Raw genomic sequence first — 21251 nt, 5'->3', positions numbered from 1 at the left:
ATTTTTGGTATGTCTTTTATCTTACTGAATAGCTCATAATTTTAAAATATGCATTTTAACAAAAGTGCTCACACATGATCACACACACACCCCCTCACACACACAAAGCTAAAAGTGCAAATTCATGCTAACGCTAATGACTGATTTAGAGAAAAAGGAGCGTATGGTTATCTCTTTTCCACTGCTGGGTTAAGATTTCCAAAAGTAGATGACCAAAGCATACAGACATCAATGAGATGACATGACTGGATAGACAGGCTGATTTTGAAAGTAAAAGATCCAAATCTGGTAGGATTATGTTTTATCAGTTTACCTGACAGACATGCTGAAAATATAAGCTGTGACTCCCAGAATAATAAGGGAATAAACTGTTCTCCTTATGGTTTTAAACTGCATGTGTCCCTCTCTCTCAGCAACCTAACACAACAGAATATGAGATAGTTCATAGGAGCCACAAATAATCTTTTAATGCCCTCAAGAAGCTGCAGCAGAACCCCAGATTATAACAACCATCATGCCTGAGAGTAGAAGGAGTGTTCAAATCAAGATTATTTTTCTCCCTAGACATCCATTGCTTAATGACAACATAAGTCTTTACCTGAGTTATTAATCAGAGCCTGGTGGAATCTAAGGAAATTTATTCTAGATGCTTCCTTCCAGCTTTGACTCAGGATCACCTGAAAAGTGGGAAATAAAAGAAAGTCTGGCTACTTCTTACCTTAATGTTACATGCCAGAGCTTTCCCATCATCGCCTTTAAGCATCAGCTTCATCCCTCGAAGGGACTCCATGGCTTTAATAAAGTCCGTTGACTCCTGGTACTGTATAAAGGCCTCAAATGTCTGCAAGCCAAAGCTAAACCCCCCAAAGCTCCCACCAGTCATCACTTCTCTGTAGGGGTCAAGCATAGGGATATCCACATTCTTGATCTTCCCGAAACTTTCAAAGACTACCCGAACAATCTCTTCACATGGCTTCTCCCCACTGGAACCTTTTGGTGCAAACCATTTACAGGGCAAGCCTTCAAAATATATGGAATCTGGGCTCTTATCGTGGTCCTGCTCTTCAGCCCCATCACTCAGTGAAGCTTCTTTTTCCCTGGGGAAGTGTTCCCACTCTCCCAAGGCATCTGTAGCCACTACTTTTAAGTCTGTTTTCAAACCATTTAGCTTGATGATCTTTCCATGTAACTTTGCCTTTAAGATTTGAACCAAACTTCTGGTTTCAGCCTCACCCTCAAATCGGATAAAGTCTTTTGTACTCTTGGAGAGCCGAACTGTGGTGAACTGGTCAGGGCAAATGAGGCTCTTTAGCTGGTCAAGAACTTCCCAGTTAGAGAAGGGCCTCACAGGATCCATACTTTCTGGGAGCAATACACTGATCATCAATTTTGCTATGGGCTTGAGGTAGAGGTGCTGAGCCGCACAGAGCTCTGTTGCCTCAGAGTTATCATATACCACTGTGACTGTCATGGTATCCTCAGTTCACCTTAAAGGGCAAAAGAGAAAATTTTGATACAAATGGAGCAAAACACAGATTTGTATTACAAAATGGTGCTTTGCTGGACTTAGATCTATACTATGGGTAGAATTAAAATAATATCTTACAACTCATGGAACTAAGAAGCAATCCCAGAAGGGATGCAGGATACAAGGTTAATACAAAAAAGTCAGTAGTTTTCTTACATGCCACCAATGAACAAGCAGAACTTGGTATTTAAAACACGATACCATATATATTAGCATCCAAAATAATGAAAGATTTAAGTAGAGATCTATCAAATGTGTACAAGATCTATATGAGGAAAACTGCAAAACTCTGATGAAAGATATCAAAAAACTAAATACGTGGTCCATGGAAAGGAAAACTCAAGATATCAGTTCTTTCCAACTTGATCTATAAATTCAGTGCAATTCCAATCAAAATCCCAGAAAGTTATTTTATGGATAACAACTGATTGTAAAGTTTATACAGAGAGGCAAAAGACCCAGATTAGTCAATTCAATATTAATGGAGAGGAACAAAGTTGAAGAACTGACACTATCTGACTTCAAGACTTTGGTAAGGCTACAGTAATCAAGATATGGCACTGGCAAAAGAACAGACAAATAGATCGATGGAACAAAATAGAGACTCCAGAAATAGACCCACATAAACATATTCAACTGATTTTTGGAAAAGGAGCAAAGACAATACAATGGAGCAAAGGTAGTCTTTTCAGCAAATTTTTGCTGGAACAATTGTACATCCATGTGACCTTGAATATGACGATGACTTTTGAATGCAATGCAGGCATGATCCATTAGAGCAATAACTGATAAGCTGGACTTCATTAAAACTTAAAACTTCTGCTCTGTAAAAAAAATACTATCAAGAGAATATAAAAGACAAGTCACAGATTGGGAGAAAATATTTGCAAAAGATAAAGAATTGTTATCCAAAATATATGAAGAACACTTAAAACTCAACAATAAGAGAATAATCTGATTATAGAATGGACCAAAGGTCTTAATAGACATTTCCTCAAAGAAAATATACAAATGGAAAAACACACATAAAAAGATACTCCACATACATCATAAGTCATCCAGGAAATGTAAATTAAAACAACAATGAGATGCCATTAACACCTATTAAATTGCTAAAACATTGATTACACCAAATGCTGGTGAAGAGCAGGGGCTAGGGTTGTGGCTCAGTGGCAGAGCACATTCTTCGCACATGTGAGGCACTAGGTTCAATCCTCAGCACCACATAAAAATAAATAAAAAATAAAGATAATATGTCCATTTACAACTAATTTTAATATTTATATTTAATATAAATATTTAAAAAGATGTAGAGCAACAGAAAATCACTTATTGATGGTGGGAATGGAAAATAGTATAGACAATTTTGAAGACAATTTGCTATCTTTTACAAAACCAAACATACTGTTGCCATGCAATCTAGCAATATTCCTTTATTTACCCAAAGAAGGTAAAAACATATGTCCACACAAAATCTGTACTCAATAGTTATGGGAGCTTTATTCATAATTGTGCAAACCTGGGAGCAACCAAGATGTTCTTTGGTAGGTTAAGTGGATTTAAAAAAAACACTTTTTTAAAATATATATTTTTAGTTGTTGATGGACCTTTATTTTATTCATTTATTTATATGTGGTGCTGAGAATCAAACCCAGTGCCTCACACATGCTAGGCAAACACTCTGCCACTGAGCCACAACCTCAGCTCCTAAAAAAAAAAAAAAAAAAAAAAAAAAAATTCAATTTNGTGTGAGAAAATGCAAGAAAGTTTCAAGGTGAAATGATTGGGTTACAGAGACTTAACCCAATCAGTGAATTAATTCCCTGACAAGGATTAACTGAGTGGTAAATGAAGGATGGTAGGATGCAGCTGGAGGAGGTGAGCATTGGGGGCATCTTTGTTGAGTAGAGCTCTCTCTCTGCTTCCTGATCATCATGTGAGATGCTTCCCTCTGCCATTTTCTTCCACATGATGTTTTGCCTCACCTGGAGCCCCAGGGAATGGAGCCAACTATCTATGGAGTGAGACCTCTGAAACTGTGAACCCCCAGATAGACTTTCCCTCCTTAAAAGTGTTCTTGTAGGTCTTTTGGTCATGGTAACAAAAATTCTGACTAAAACAGGCAGTTTTATTTATAGTTCAGGGGGCTGGGGTTGTGCTCATTGGTAGAGCACTTGCCTAGCATGTGTGAGGCACTGGGTTCAATCCCCAGAACCACATATAAATAAATGAATAAAATAAAGGTATTGTGTTCATCTACAACTAAAAAATATTTTTTAAAAAAAGAGTTCAGGGACACCAAGATGGCAGACACAGTATTAGAAAAGCCACTAGAGAACAAGGAGCCAAGTCCTGTCTCTGTTTACAATAAATCCCATTATCATGACAACTCCCACCCCTGAGGACTTATCACCATGACAACTCCTACCATATGTTCAGTATTTTAAAATGACCAATGGGAGTAAAGTGGGAAGTATTCTAATTCAGTTTTCTGAAGTAACCAATGAGGGGAAATTGGACAATATTCTAATCAGGTATCATAAGATAACTAATGGGAGCAAGTGGGGTAAGGTCTTCCACCAGGTCTGTATAGGGGAGAGAACACCTCACAGCTCAGCATATAAGACACTAATTTCCAGAGATTTGGGCCTTGAGCTCTTCTCCCTTGCTTGGCTCACTCTGCCCTACCTAATGGAGTACTACTCTTATTTTCACCTTCAATAAATCTGTATTTTGCCTGTTACTTGTATGTGTGTCTTGCTCAAGTCTTTGTTCAGGACACCAAGGACCGGGACCCTAACTGGACACCCTGACGATAACACTATAAATGATACCATAATGGTAAAAACATACTGTTATACATGTGTCCAAACTCATAGAATGTATAAGGCCAAGAGTGAATCCTAATGTAAACTATGAATTTGGGGTGACAATGATGTGTCAATGTGTTAGTCAACTGTAACATGTACCATTCTGCTGGGGGGATGTTGACAATGGTGGAGGCTATGTGTGTGGTGGGGCAGGGGATATATGGCAACTCTGTACCTCCCGCTCTATGAACCTAAAACATCTCTAAAACATAAAGCCTAATAATAATAATAACAATAATAATATCTGATTTTTATTTAATAACATTTAATATATTTTAGAATTTTCAAAGAGTTTCCATATCTTCGATCTCAGTTTCTTAACCATAAAATAGAGAAAACAGAACCTCTGAGGATTAAGTGAACAAGTATAGGTGACATCCTTATAACAGTACCTGGCACACAGAAAGTTTTCAATAAACATAAGCTATAACGGTTATTTATTAGTGGTTATTTATCTCATTTTATTTATGAAGCAGCCTGTGACAAGATAATTTCATGCCTGTTTTACAGATAGGGAGATTCCAATAGAGTAAAGGAAATTAAATGGCTTGCTGATATATTAAAACTCCAAAATTCCAAATCTTCAATCTATTAAACAATTTATCTCAAATGTAAACTTTCATAAAAACCTTCTGGGGGTCTAGGGATACAGTTCAGTTGGTAGAATGCTTGCCTTGCATGCACAAGGCCCTGAGTTTGATCCCTGGCACCACAAAAAAAAAAAAAAAGAAAAAGAAAAAACCTACTGGGGGTTATATATAAACAGGGCAAGGGTAAAATACATGTAGCACATTGAATGCATACCCAGTTGATAATTCTAACCCATACACTTGGTTTAGCATCTTCTGTCCAGGTTGGTTTCCAAGTCTTTTTGAAATTTTTTATTGGTACATTATAATTACAAATAATAGTGGGATTCATTGTGACATATTTGTCACATAACATAATTTGATCAATTTCATTTCCCAATAACTCTTCTTTCCATCCTCATGACCCCATTCCTCTACTCTACTGGTCTCCCTTCTATTTTCATGAGATTCCTTTTTTTTACTTTTCCTCTCTAGCTTCCACATATGAGAAGAAACATATGACCTTTGACTTTCAGATTCTGGCTCACTTCGCTTAATATGATACTCTCCAGTTCCATCCATTCTCCTGCAAATGACATAAGTTCATTCTCCTTTGTGGCTAAATAAAACTCCACTGTGTATACATAACATACATATTCTTTATCCATTCATCTGTTAACAGACATCTAGGCTAGTCCCATAATTTGGCTATTGTGAATTGCACTGCTATGAACATGGGTATGCTCATCTCTAAAGTATGCTTACTTTAATTATTTTGGATAAATACTGAGGAGTGGCATAGCAGGGTCATATGGCAGTTCCATTCCTAGTCTTTTGAGAAAACTCCATATTGATTTCCATAGTGGTTGTACTGATTTACAATCCTACTAACAGTTGAAAAGCGCTCCTTTTCCCCTACATCCTTGCTAACATTAATTATTCTTTGTACTCTTGATAATTACCATTCTAACTGGAGCTGAAACATTAGTGTAGTTTTGACTCGTATTTCACTGATTGCTAAAGATGTGAAAATTTTTTATATATTTGTTGGTCATCTGAATTTCTTCTTTTGAGAAATGTCTATTTAGTTCATTTGCTCATTTATTGGTTGGGGTTTTGGCTTTTTTAATATTAAGTTTTTTGAGTTCTTTATATATTTTGGACACTAATCCTCTGTCAGAAGAGTAGCTGACAAAGATTTTTTCCCATTTTATAGGTTCTCTCTTCATGCTTTTCTTTTGCTATGCAGAAGCTTTTTAGTTTGATGCTATCCCATTTATTAACTCTTGGTATTATTTCTTGAGTCTTAGGAGTCCTATTAAAGGAAGTCATTGGCTGTGCCTATATATATTGCCCCTATGTTTTCTTCTAGCCCTTGCAAATTTTCTGGTCTAATTCCTAGGTCTTTTGTCTACTTTGACTTGATGTTCATGCAGGGTGCATGATAGGTAACAAGTTTCATTCTGCTACATATTAATAAACAGTTTTCCCAGAACCATTTGTTTAAAAAAGGCTCTCACCAATAGATAGGTCATTCAGATGTAAAATCAGCAAAAATATTTGAGACCTAAAAATACTATAAATCCAATGGACCTAAAAGATATCTACAGAATATTTTATCTAACAACAGTTGGATATACTTTCTTCTTAGCTGCTCATGGAATTTCTTCAAAATAGACCTTATTTTAGGTCACGAAGCAAGTCTTAGCAAATGAAAAAAAAGTCAATATAATTATTTGCATATCATCAGATCATAATGGAATGAAATTAGAAATTAACAGTAAGAAAAATTATAGAAATCACTGAAACACACTGAGATTGAACAAAGTGCTTCTGAATGATGAATAGGTCATAGAAGACATCAGAGGAGAAACTTAAAAATTCTTAGAATCAACTGAGAATAGAGATACAACATACCAGAATCTCTGAGACACTAATAAGGCAGGGTTTGTTTGTTTGTTTGTTTTTTTATATCAGGGATTGAACTCAGAGGTACTTAAGCACTGGACCACATCCCCAGCCTTATTTTGCCTATTTTATATTTTTATTTAGAGACAGGGTCTCACTGAGTTTCTTAGCACCTCACTTTTGCTGAGGCTGGCTTTGAACCTGAAATCCTCCTGCTTCAGCCTCCTCAGCTGCTGGGATTACAGGTATGTACCATAACACCTGGCCTAGGAAGGCAGTTCTAAGAGGAAAGTCTGTAGCACCAAATACCTATGTAAAAAAATCAGACAGATCCTAAATAAACAACTTAATGATGCATCTCAAAGTCCTAGAAAAAGAAGAACAGATCAATTCCAAAACCAATATAAGGAAGGAAATTATTAAGATCAGAACCAAAATTAATTAGAGAATTTAGAAAGGATCAATGTAACAAAGAGTTGGTTCTTGGGCTGGGGATGTGGCTCAAGCGGTAGCGCGCTTGCCTGACATGCATGCGCCCTGGGTTCAATCCTCAGCACCAAATACAAACAAAGATGTTGTGTCCGCCGAAAATTAAAAAAAAAAATATTAAAATTCTCTCTCTCTCTCTCTCTCTCTCTCTCTCTCTCTCTCTCTATCTCTCTCTTTAAAAAGAAGAGTTGGTTCTTTGAAAAGATGAACAATATTAATAAACCCTTAGCCAACCTAACAAAAAGAGAGAGAGAGAGAAGACTCAAACAAATAAAATCAGAGGTAAAAAAAGAAATGAGCTGTGCCACAGATATCACAAAAAAATCCAGAGGACCACTAAGGGCTATTTTGAAAATTTACACTCCACAAATTGAAAAATATAGAAGAAATGGACAGATATGAATGCATAAGTCCTACCCAAATTGAACCAAGAGGACATAGGAAACCTAAACAGACCAATAACAAGCAATGAGATTGAAGTGGTAATAAAAAGCCTTCTCTTTTAACTTTGTATATTTCTTCTTGCTTCGTTTTTTGAATTATGATAAGCATTGTTACATTTGCTTTAAAAGTTTTTAATTAAAAGCAGAAACATATAATAACAAGCTATTAGAAGGAAATAAAGTATAACTGCTGATATAAACTTGTGTATAAAAGGTTCAAAACAGATTAATATAGTAGCAACCCCTTCCCTGACCAAAGACACCCCTCTATCTGCCATCAATGTAAATGCTCCTAGGAACCTGAACCTATAAATCAAAGTTTGTGTGAATCACGACTGAAGCTGGGAGATTAGGATAGGACTTTTTGAATAATGAAGGATCACTTGGCAACTGCAATAGTAGCTGCATCACAAGCTGCAGAAATCATTTATGAAACTGCCTTATTGAGACATAACTGACGTACAATAAAACACATTCCATAACATAAACTGTGCATGTATCAAAATTGTACATTTTAGTAAGTTTTAACATATGTACACATGCCCATAAAACTCTGATCACGACAGTGAAAACACTCATCACCCACCCAAAATTTCTTGTGCTCTTTTGTAAACCCTTTTCAGCCTTCAGCAACCACTGATCTGAATGCCAAATGCTTAAGTCCTATCTGACTTATTGGGTAACGTAATAAAAATAGACATTTTTTTCTGGAAAATACTCATACAATGCTAAATTTCAACAGGTATTTTCCTGTAAATCAAAATGATTTCTCAATTTCAAGCTTAATGTACCAATCTTTATCTAGTTAAAGCTGTATGGAGTCTTGTTTTGCTCTTGAAAATAGGTCTAAAAAGATTTGTTTCCCCCTATATGATCCCTGTTTGTAACCCTGTTTAAACCAAATAAACATATTCTAGAATATTATCTATTTTAAATTATATATTACACATTAGAGTATATATTAATTAAAATATATCTGCTAAAAACAGGTAGAATCACTGAGACCAATTTATTAGGCTATTACTCAAAATTGATTATGTAGAACAATCTAACTTACCCTTTAAATTTCTTTTTAATATTCCTGTGCTTCAACTGACAATAATGGTAGAATTCATTAACATTCTCATTATTTTCACCATTGTAATATCCACAGATTGATTTATTCAACAAGGTTTTCAGAGTCTAGTATAAACCAAGCCCTGATGAAAAAGAATGCCATAATTATGACCTTCATAAATTAATCAAAAGGTCAATTTTTAAAAAAAAAATTGTTTAATTTTAGTAATACTTAACATTAGGGTTATTTTGACATAATTATTAAAGCATGGAATATAATTTGCTCTAATTCAATCTCCAGGGCTTTCCTTTCCCCTCTTCTTCTCCCTCCACCTGTTCCCTTCCCTCCACTGTACTGGTCTTTCTGCTATTTACTTATATAGTTTTTTAATTAGTGTTTTGGATATATATGATGGTGAGATTCACTGTTGTATATTCATATACAAACATAGGGAAGTTAGGTCAGATTCATTCCACTGTTCTTCCCTTATCCTGATTTTCCTCTCTCCCCCTCAGTCTCCTTTCTCTACTCCACTGATCTGTCTCCTGCTTTATTGGAATTTTCCCCTTCCTTCAAAAGGTCAAATTTTAATGAATATTTTTACCTATTTCCCTGTTCTCTTATATTTCACCTTTACACCTTCTCCAACCTCATGCACACATTTTGCTGCTAGCTTTGTAATTAAAAGCCATACTACTGAAATGATTTATTCCTTAATACCTTTATAGAGGCCAATAGGAGGTCCTTTAACCTTAAAAAATTACAGTTACTTAATAATGCTTACACAATATGCATTCTAGCAATGGCTTGTGTACGTAGCTTTACAGAAATATTTCACTCAACATGCTCCCAATGCCAGAACATTTCTAGAAGATTCTCAGAGAACATGCTGCTTTCTCTTATCACCTGGAACTTCATCTTCCTTACCACTGTACCTAGTAGCAAAGCTGGCCAAATAGGAGTAGAATAAGGGATTAGGGGAAAGGTATCACACTGGAAATGTTCTCCCAAGCCTAAAATAGTTGTTTTAAACTGCAGTGAAAACTCAATAAATTCTGCACAGTCTGCATCCAAAATCATTCCAAAACCTTTTCTCATTTCAGAACATATTAGAGAGCCTCATCTTATACCTCTCGGGTTTTAAAAATCAAATTAACTTTGAAACATTGAAAGTACTTGAGTCATAAGTATCCACCCATTTGTTCTCTCTTATTCTTTCTCACTCAAATATTTGCTGTCAGAGTGTTTAGCAAGGTGATCTGAATAAGTCACATTTAAAAAAAAACAACAGTAGAAAATACTAGGACAATCTGCATAACTCAATATCCTCTTTTGAAGTAGGTCTTGCTGCCTTTCTTTTTTCTCCAGGCTTTTGAACCTCCAAGTTTGTCATTTTGAAAGCATTTTAGATGTATAAAATTATATCAACATATTTATGTAAGATAGCAGGGCAGCCAGTATTTGTTAGGGTCAGATCAACCTAGGAAATTTGCAACCTTCTGGTCATATAGAATCCCAGTAAACAGGGTGCAGTGGTACATGCCAGTAATACGAGCAGCCCAGAAGGCTAAGGCAAGAGAATTACAAGTTCAAAGCCAGCCCCAGCAACTCAGCAAGGCCCTAAGCAACTTATCAAGACCCTGTCTCAAAATAAAACATAAAAAGTGTTAGGTATATGGCTCAGTGTTAAATTGCCCTGTGTTAAATCCCTATTAACCTCTCCCCAATAAAAAGAATTCCAGTAAGTTTTGATCAAATAGAAATATTTTCTGGCTCTTCAGTCAAGATGCCACAGATAAATGTTCAAGCATTCTGACACATCATTAACCCAAACAGCATTTTAAAACGAAGCCTTAACCATATGCTCTGATCTTTGGAATAATTTCAAAATCACATCATTAAAATAAACTGTACTCAATTTTGCAATAGTAGGAATATAGCCAGTAGATAACCCTGTAAACAACCAAATTCCCAGATTAAGATGGTATGAAAGAGATTATGGGGGGTGGGCAATGAAGATTTCTGGAAAGAAGTGACTTGTGAAGATCCACAGCCATTCAGTAATGATAACTTTGCAACAGTGAAATATTAGAGTTCTACAAAGACAATCTCTGCTATCATCACTCAAAGAAACTTACCTCTAAGGTAGAGTTTAGTTTGGGGATTTTCTTTTTTTTTTTTTTTTTTTTTTTTGGTGTTAGGGATTTAACCTAGGGATGCTTTACCACTGAGCTACATCCCCAGTCCTTTTTTTATATGTTCATTTATTTTTATGTGGTGCTGAGGATTGAACCCGGTGCCTTGTATGTGTGAGGCAAGCACTCTACCGCTGAGCCCCAGCTCCTAGCCCCCCAGTCCTTTTATTTTGTTATTTTGAGACAGGGTCTCATTAATTTGCTGAGGGCTTCCCTAAATTGCTGAGGTTGGCCTCCTACTTGCCATCCTCCTGTTTCACCCTCCCCAGTCACTGGAATTACAGACATGTGCCACCACACCCAGCTTAGTATGAGGAATTTTGATCTTGAAATAAAGAAAAATAGATTTGTGTTAATTCATCTCTCAGGGCAACTTAATTTTCTGTTTTCTTCTCCCTGTGTCAAAAGATTGTTCTAAGGTTTCCTTTATGTGATATTTGTGAAAGCAAAGTGCTTTGAGTGCTTCTGAGGCTAACAGAAAATGAATAAACTTTTAAAAAGTTTGTATTCAGCCTTTCCATGCAAATGCATTTATATAACTCTGTATGCTGGGGTGAGCACAGGCATCCTCCCATGACAGCAAGGGAGGGAGCTATTTTTAAAAAACTGTATATACAAAGCAGTGGGCAGAACTGTCCAACAAGTCTTTTAGTCTTTTGCCTCTTCTTCAGCACTTTGTTGAAAAGCACCTTTTTTTGCAGACACCTCCAGCCAAGAATGACGCTTTATACCTTGGATTAATTTACCATAATGCTACTAAAGTTGACTCTTTCTACTTTCTCTTCTCCACATGACCTCAAAAAAGAAAGAAAAGGCCATCATGGATGTAAAGGAATGTGGCTAAGTATCTCCCATACTTTTTCCTCACTCACTGAGTAATATTAGAATTGTTTGTGGGAAATGCATCTTAGGAAATTACCAGTGTTTTGCTTCCAGGTTCTGTCTTGAGTCTGAAAATTACCAGCAGAATTCCTGTCCACAGTCGCCACCTACAGGAGAAAAGCAACCTTCACATGGGACCTGGCTTTGTCCTACTAAGTTTCTGAGTGCAGCAGTATTTCCCCAGCTTTTCAAAACCCTAAGGTGATCTTATTTGAATACAAGTCCCACAGAACCACATATTACCCGATATCTTATGTGGAAAATGTGATCGAGGGAGGAAAAACTGGGGAGGCCACAATTCATGTGAACTCTTCATAGTAACCTATGGCATCCTAACCAGGCAACACTCTGTCAGAAACAGGTATAGTCAAAAGTGGATGAAATAGTACAAAAATAAGTAAAACAACTGTATCTTTACAACCTTAAGCACGAAGAGTCTGATAGTAACATAGTCGTACTTATATACCATCATAATCTGGTTTTGTACTTGTTTTATTAACAATTCCAGATATTGATATTATTAACACATTTCTCACTTTTTATGCCTGCAGAATGTTTCTGTAGAAATTTGATAGAGAAATTTTGTAGAAATTCTATAGGGACTTACTACAGATTTATTTAGAGATATTCCCCCTCCATGGAGATTTGTGTTTTCTAATATTCTTTTTTCCTGAAAGACCATTACCTTTTCCAAAGGACTACTGCCATAAGAAAAAACAACTACCATGAAATTATTTGTATAGATCTTTACAAAAATGATTTCCTCAAAATGTATTTTCAAATATATTTTGTCAAAGGGCAGGAATTCATTCATATGGCTCATTAACTATTGTCAAATTGGTCTCCTGAAACATTAAGTCAATTAATCAGGCCATCAGTGAGCAAATATGCCTGAACCCCTTGCAGCCCTATACACATTGGATCATTATGATGTTTATGTTTGCTGCCTTTATTAGTATATAACAGAAACTCCAAGTAGCTCTCATTTGCATTTAATTTCATGTAGACTGAAGCTCCAGCCAACCTTGTATCCATATTCCACTTCCTGTTCAATATCTCCAGTTGAATATTTCATTGGCATCTCAGATGAACAAGTGCACCAGAGCTCTTAATTTCCATCCCCCAAATCTGTCCTCAATCTCAAACTTGTTTCTTCCCACCTAGTGATTACCACCTCCCCAAATAGAGTCACCCTCCACCCAAGTGCTCAGGCTGAAAACTTAGGACTTATTCTTCCCTTCTTCTCTGATTCGTTCCTTTTGCAAGTCCTTTGAACTCCACCTTTACCACACATTCCAAACCCATTTCCAACTTCATTGCTACATCGCAGGTCCAAGCTACCACCATCTGTCACCTGAATCATTGCAACAGCCTCCTCTTCCATCCTTGTCCCAACAGAGTCTACTCTATACACTAGTCAAAGTGATTAAAAAAAAAAAACTTTAAGGGCTGGAGGTGTAGTTCAGTGGTAAAGCTCTTGCCTAGCAAGGATCAGGTCTCTCCCCTGTTCAAAACCCTCCAGTGAACCGGGCACAGTGATGCATGCCTGTAATCCCAGCAATTTAGGAGGCTGAGGCAGGAGGATCATGAGTTCAAAGCCAGCCTCAGCAACAGCAAGGTCCTAAGCAACTTAGCAAGACCCTGCCTCTAATAAAATACAAAAAAAAAAAAAGGGGGCTGGGGATGTGGTTCCTGGGTCCAATCCCTGGTACCAATAAACAAACAAACAAATCCAAAACCCTCCAGTGGTTTCCCATGACATTGTGAAGGAAATGCAAACTGCTTATCCTCAAAACATGGCCCCTGCCCACCTCTTTCAACTCATTTCACCCCTCCTCCCCTCCTTCCTTTGTTCTGTCCATCCCAGCCCCACTGGTCTTTTTACTGCCCCACAAATGTAGCAGTTTCACTCCACAGGGTGAACATGGAGTTCCCCCTATCTGAAGGGCTCTCACCCAAGATTTCTTTAAGGTTGATTCTTTTTCATTTTTTTCAGATTTGACTTGAATATCATCTCAGAGCATCTTTCCCTAAACAATCTGAAATAGAACTGGCCCCACCCCTATCAACAGTAGCATATCACTCCATTTTATTTTTACCATAACATTGAAGCTAGCTATTAATTTTGACACCTTGTAGATCTGTATAAAAGTGTGTTGTGTTGAAGCAGCAAATTCATGAGTGCTGCATTTGGAATATTTAGTTTTATCTTTAAGCACCACCCCATGTATTCATTTATGCCATCTAATATATGACAACCAGTTGTAGTACATACAATTTTATGATCTTTATTTCCCTTTGTATTTACTTTAAGCATTTAAATAAATTGCTGAATTGTGATTTTAAAAAAGAAAGAGAGAAAACATGCAAGTGGTAAGAGTAGCATGCAGGGGCTGGGGATGTGGCTCAAGTGGTAGCGCACTTGCCTGGCCCGGGTTCGATCCTCAGCACCACATACAAACAAAGACGTTGTGTCCGCCGAAAACTAAAAAATAAATATTAAAAAAATTCTCTCTCTCTCTTAAAAAAAATAAAAAAATAAAAAGAGTAGCATGCAAGTCACTAGACTCCAGGTTAAAAAGGAAAATAGTGGCCAAAGCCTGGGGTCAGATATGTCACTGTTGCTTTAGTCTAGCAGGATATTTTAAGTATTCTCAGTTCTTTATTCTCTGACATTCTGAGGTTCCCCAACACTTTCTAGTATAAAGTTGCAAAAGTCATATCTTGTAATATTCATGGAAACATACCCATTTCAAAAAGGGTGACCCCAATGTATAGGGGATCAAGCATGAGAGAGTACACCTTCACTTCCTATTAAATGAAGTCTGAGTTTCTGATCCAGTTACCAAAAACACTCCGCGAATTTCATTCCCTTCCCAGGTTGTATATCCCCCACCACCCTTCAGTCACCCTACTCCACAGCAAAATTAATCTACTCCGCTTCGCTTCCAAGTCTCCATAGCTTTGCTCCTTGAGTCATTTTCTCTCTCCAGTGTCTCATATCAAGCTTTCACTCATCTTTCAATTCAATCTTAGATCCAGCTTCTTCCTCACTTCTCTGCTTTCTCCAATAATCTATCTCACTAATGTGCTTGCTTAGAAATATATCTATACCTTTCTTAACACACTTATCACTTTCAGTGCTGCATTATAATTATTTGGATGTCTATAATTTCAAAAACTGAGATTAGTTCATAATTTTATTTCTTTAGATTAGAAAAAAAATCTTTCCTGTGAGTTTAACTTACAATTTTGAATTAATCAATTTATGAGTTCATTCACATGCCTATCACTGTATCCAAAATGATTTATTATTTTGTTTCACTTTTATTTAGTCTCCAATTAAGATTCTGCTGTAAAATGGAAGATACAGCCATCATAAATTTTTACCACAAATGAATTGGGCTTCTAGATGTACACATTTCTAGTTATAAAATCTTTAAATAATATTCCCTTCTATTGATGAGACTTAAATCAAGAATAATAATAGGGGCTGGGGCTAGGGCTCAGTGGCAGAGTGCTTGACTAGCATGTGTGAGGCACTGGATTCGATCCTCAGCACCACATGAAAGTAAACAAAATAAAGGCATTCTGTTCATCTACAATTACAAAAAAAAATTTAAAAAGGATAATAGTAAATGAAGGGGGTTCATAGTCCTACCACAAAGGAGTAAAAGCTAAAGTAAATATTTTAAAAATTGAAGCTATCCATTTATGTTGTATATTTGTTAACCTACTTTTGCCTGTCCGTCCCTTCCCTTCCCAATCTGTAAGTTCCATGAGGGCAGGGTTGCATCTGCCTGGTTCACTAGTATATCTTCAAAGCCTAAGATAGTACCTGGCTCATATAAAGAAATAATAAGGAGGCTGGGGATGTGGCTCAGTGGTAGAGCACTCACCCAGCCTGTGAGAAGCGGGTTCAATCCTCAGCACTACATAAAAATAAATAAATGAATTAAAGGTATTGTGTCCAACTGCAACTAAATATATATATATATGAACTCATAAGGCTAAATCCTACCTAAAACAGAGATTCTGTTCAAAAGCTGCATTTGAAAGTATGACGTTAATATTTAAAATACTAATATTAGCACTCAAAGACAAATAGTAAAATGATAATGCAGATGTGCATGTTCTTTTGGATTCCTAGAGCTATTAACATTAATGAACATTGAGATAAATTCAGGTATACCTACTAAACACCTACCCAGTTAGACATTTTGAGGGCTACCATAAGTCACCCTCAAAGGACTAAGTCTGCAAAGAGAAAGAACTTATAACTTGTAACTGGAATATGAGGAATAAAATGGTGAACGCCATGAGAGGTGTAGAGTACTTTGGGCCACAGATAAACAATAAAGGTCTTAACACTCTTTCACACGAAATGAGTGTTAGAATTCTTGGGAATGTACTTTGTGTGTTTAATGGGACGTATGTAGAAACAATTGTACTTGTCACAATAACTGGCAAAGGAATAAGCTTCTCTGCCATTTGCTAAGCAGGGGGCCAGCAATTGCTTAATGCCCTGCAGTTCCTGGACAGACTTGCACAATAAAGATCTTCCCATGACAACACAGAAAAAACTCATCTAGAATATATGGAATGTATTCAGGGAATTCCAGATTCATATTTCTAACATGTTGCTTTCCCAGGTAGTCACTTCTGGGTTGTTTTTCCTCTGAACTCTGTGTGTGTGTATATATAATTTTTTTAAAAAAATTTAATTTTTTAATCGGTTTTACTTGACAGTAGAATGCATTTATGCACTTTGATGTATCATACATAGATGGGGTATAATTTCTCATTTTTCTGATTGTACATGTTGTAGGATCACATCCATCATGCAGCCATATATGTACATAAGGTAATAATGTTTGTTTCATTCTACTATCCTTTCTATCCCCATATCCCCTCCCCCTCCCTTCACTCCTCTCTATCTAATCTAAAGTAACTCTATTCTTCCCTAGCAACCCCAACCTTTATTGTGAATTAGCATCCACATATCAGAGAAAACATCCAGCCTTTGTTGTTTTTTTTTTGGGGGGGGGGGGATTGGCTTAATTTGCTTAGCATGATATTCTTTAACTTCATCATTTACCAGCAAATGCCATAATTTAATTCTTGTTTAAAGTTGAGTAATATTCCATCATATATGTCACATTTTCTTTATCCATTTATCTATTGAAGGGCACCTAAGTTATTTCCGTAGTTTAGCTATTGTAAATTGAGCTCCTATAAACATTGATGTGGTGGCATTACTGTAGTATGCTGATTTTAGTCCTGTGAGTATAAACCGAGGAGTGGAATAGCTGGGTCTTTGAACCAGATCCTATACTCATCAAGTGTTCAGCAGAAAGAAAACTTGAGTCCAAGTAAAGGATGACGGAGAATAGCAAGACCCACCAGAATGTCTCTGTAGGGTCATAGATTTTCAGCCCCACAACAGAGGAAAGTTACCACCCATGGATAATACTCAGTCCCTAGCAGTTAGCCCTTCCCTAATGATGATCAGCATCCCTGTGTGTTATGATTATTCTCATTTCACAAAGACAGTTCTACTGTACCTCTGATAATTCTGTAATTACAATGTAAAGTAAGAAGCTAATTTTGAATTAGAATCTTCCCTGGTGGGGGCTCCTTTCTCTTGAGCAGTAGCTCAGAGTCTACAGAGCCAGGTAGCCCCCAGAATGGGGGTTGGGGACTGAGCAGGGAAAGCAGAACACTTACCCCTAGCTAAAGGGGTCAGTTCTGCCCAGCTCTGCTTTCTGGAGGTGAAACATAGCTCAGGCCTTCTAACATCTCAAGATAAGCTATAGATTCCAGTTTTGGTTGAGATCTTTAGCTTTTTCAATGTTGACCCCTATTTCAATTGCTTTTTCAAATAGTGTGAAGGCTGAAGCACATCATCTAGGCCTGAATTTGACCCAGGGCCCCTAGTTTGCTCTTTCTGCACACTCAACCCAGGAATCTTTTCAGTTGCATGCATTGAGTATTCCCCACTGAGTCAGTAAATTAAAAAAAAATAGTTAAGTGTACTGACAACTTGGTAAGGTTTTCAAGATAGGAGGAGAGATGCACAGACCCAGGGACCCAGGTAGGTCATACAGATGATTGGTACCACTTTTGTTATGTTCTTCCTTGCTTAAAAATTCTTAATTCCCTCCCCTATTTCTTTATTTCTTTTTTTGGTACCGGGGATTAAACTCAGAGGCACTCAGTCACTGAGCCACATTCCAGCCCTATTTTGTATTTTATTTAGAGACAGGGTCTTACTGAGTTGCTTAGCACCTCACTTTTGCTGAGGCTGGCTTTGAACTCAGGATCCTCCTGCCTCAGTTTCCCAAGCTGCTGGGATCACAGGCATACAGTACCACACCTGGCACCTCCCCTATTTCTTACTGCACAAGTTACTTCTAAGGCTCTCCAAAACATGATTCCCCTGCCTTGCCAGCCCTATATTTTATCATGTCCCTGTATTCATCCCCCATTCTATTTGAGCCAGTCTTCCTTGAATTCCTTCTAAGATGATGATCTGTTCAGCCCAATATCTCCTGTCCTTATTGAAATCCTATCCACCATTCCAAACTTTGCTCACACTTCACTCCTTTTATTAAACCTTCCCCGTGACAGTAAAAAGCAAAAAGGTATGGTGTCAAGAAGACCTAGGTTCAAATCTCACTTCCACCATTGATAAGCTGGGAGATATCCTTGGGTTTGTTACCTAAATGCTTTGGGCTTCAGAAGATGATGCATATTGAATATCCCTCATCTGAAATGTTTAAGACTCCAAGTGTTTCAGATTCTGGATTTGGGAATATGTGCATAACCAATAATGATCTCACTGGGGATGGGATTAAAGTCTAAACATAAAATTCATTCATATGTTATATACATGTCAAACACATAATCTGAAAGTCATTTTATACAATATTTTTAGTGACTGTGTTTTGACTGCAGCCTGTCACATGAGGACAGATGTGGAATTTTCCACTTGTGGTATCATGTCAACTTGGCAAGGTTTTCAAGATAGGAAAAGTTTTGAATTTTGGAATATTGGGGATTTCAGATGTTTGGATTAGCGATAGCCAGCCCCTAATAGTACCTACCTTACGGGATTTTCTCTCTCTCTCTCTCTCTCTCTCTCTCTCTCTCTCTCTCTTCCCTACAGGATTTTTTAAGGATTACATAAAATAATGCAAATAAAGCACTTGCTCCCCAGCAAGTGATTAATTAATGTGAACTCTTATTGTTAATATACCTACTCAATTTTCACTGACCTTCCTCTCCTTCTGTAAGTGCTCCATCCCTTCTGCTGCCTCTTCTGAGCACAGCCCCACTAGATTCTATGCAGTCCATTTTTACTCAACTGTGACCCAGGTATTGACCTGCCTCACCTGAAATTTAGCTTTAAAGCTTCTTAAAGTACTAGGAGTATGTAGGATACAACATAGAATCCATAGACCCAAGTGAATACTGAATCAGAGTTGCACAACAAACACTACCTCTGAAACAAGTCAGCCAAAGTCCCTATCTCCAGCAAAGGCAAGAGTGCATGCTGGGAAGAGCAATGTGTATCTAATCTCAGAGGTGGAGACTGCTTCCATGTTTAGATAATCCTCCCATCTCCCCGCCCCCCCACGCCATCTTGTTTTATCCAATATGGTCCTCACTCCGCCTTCCCTAACCTTCAACCCTCTCCTTCCTTCTGATGCTAGAGATAACACACAGAACTAGTTAAAGGCCACTCTCTTTATATGACTATATGATGGGGAACCTGAACAAACAGGCTACACTGCCTGTCTAAATGGAAAGCCTGTGATCTACTACTACAGAAGCCAAGATGGCCTCTGCAGGCCCTGTCCCCCTCTCTACCTCCACTGGAATAACAAGTCCAGCCTCATCCATCCTGTGAGGTGTGCAGTAGGTGGGATCCCCTGGGCACCAGTGCCCACCGTCTTATTCCACATCTTACTTTTCTCTGTTTTTACAAGGATTAAAAGAAAAAGAATTTAATGAAAGTTACTCCATGCTTCAGGTGACTCCATGTTTTCAGGGGACCCCCAACCCCCAAAAAAACACAGCACAGAAAAATGTGACCACTGAAATGTCATACCTTTTAAAAAGCAAACATAACAAAACAAACCCAGAATCTAAGAATTCCCAACTACTTTATCCCAAGAATGGTTTTCCAAGCATGAAAACTGAACCTTACCAACTGTGCTACATGAGTTTACACTTTGAATAGCATGAGGTTTCAAAGTTAGATTAGAAGCAGGCAGAAATGGACAAATTGGACATGATCTTTGACATTTGATATCATAAGGAAAATGAAAAGGCCAGTTGGAACCAGTATTCCAATTGCCAACCAGTATTCCAATTCCAGTATTGCCCCTTGGAGTTAGCAGCATTCAAAAGTTTTCTGGTAATGATCAGCTTTAAAGAAAGTTACAAAAAGCAGGCAATAGAATGTAAAGAAGGTGAGGATTCCAAGGACCAAGATTATGATTCTCTTGCGTGCAGGGATGGCAGTTTTCCCAGCAGCACGGGTCTTCCTAGCTTGCTTTTTCCCCTCAACCCTCTGCCCACCAATCGAAGCTCAGCACTCAGCATTCCAAATGCCTTGTGGGTGACCCTGCTCTCTTGGTCAAATTGGAAACAAGTCTTATTCCATCTGCACTGGAAAAGTCCAGTGGAGACAGAGTGTCTTGAGAAGTCCCTGAAACCAAGTACCGAGTCATCAAGGGGACAGGTAGGGACAACAGAACCCTGCTAAAGATTAATTGGATGGGTGCAGTGGCAGCAGGGAGAAAGTTGAGAGCCCAAGCCCTTGGCATGATGATGTAGCAGGAGAGGGCACCTTCAGTTCTCATTAGCGGGATGAGAATGCCAACGCACTCTAAGGGAATGCCTCGCGTGACCTCGGCTGTAGCAGCGGCTGGAATGAGTGGGTGCCAGAGCGCCCCCTACTGCGGTGCCAGGGCCAGAGGAAGCGCAGCAGGGTGAAGGGAAAGGACCAGGGGAAGAGACTAGACGCATCTCTGGAAAACCTGACTCTGCTGGGGCTGGAAGGGTAACCCGGGTCCCCTGCATAGCCCGTCCCCAATCCCCATCCAGGGTCTGGCAAGGCCCTGTCTGCGTTGCACCCACAGCTCCGGTAGGCCAGGGCGGACAGCCGACACAGACGCAGTGGGACGTGGCTGCCTTCTCTGCGAGCAGAGCGTAGGGCATTTACCGGGAGACTCAGGAGCCGTTGCGTCTCCACTCTGGGCTCCTCTGGGATAGCGGGTCTGCCACCACCACCGCCACTACC

At 38.1% G+C, this 21251-nt stretch overlaps 1 protein-coding gene across 1 annotated transcript in view; it reads right to left on the bottom strand.

Annotated features, from left to right (window-relative positions):
* The window catches only part of LOC107153049 (A-kinase anchor protein 17B-like), a 29236-nt gene extending 7985 nt beyond the window's left edge, over positions 1 to 21251 (bottom strand). The window contains exons 1-2 of the mRNA XM_015498551.2: positions 21174 to 21251; positions 719 to 1487 (exon numbers count right to left, since the gene is read on the bottom strand). Of these exons, the coding sequence (XP_015354037.1) occupies positions 719 to 1471 (753 nt within the window). The 5' untranslated portion in view covers positions 1472 to 1487; positions 21174 to 21251. The remainder of the gene's footprint in view (positions 1 to 718; positions 1488 to 21173) is intronic.

This window comes from Marmota marmota, unplaced genomic scaffold (genome assembly GCF_001458135.2).
Source record: "Marmota marmota marmota unplaced genomic scaffold, marMar, whole genome shotgun sequence".
NCBI classification, from domain to species: Eukaryota; Metazoa; Chordata; class Mammalia; order Rodentia; family Sciuridae; genus Marmota; species Marmota marmota.
This window is presented reverse-complemented; position numbering and strand designations above follow the sequence as displayed.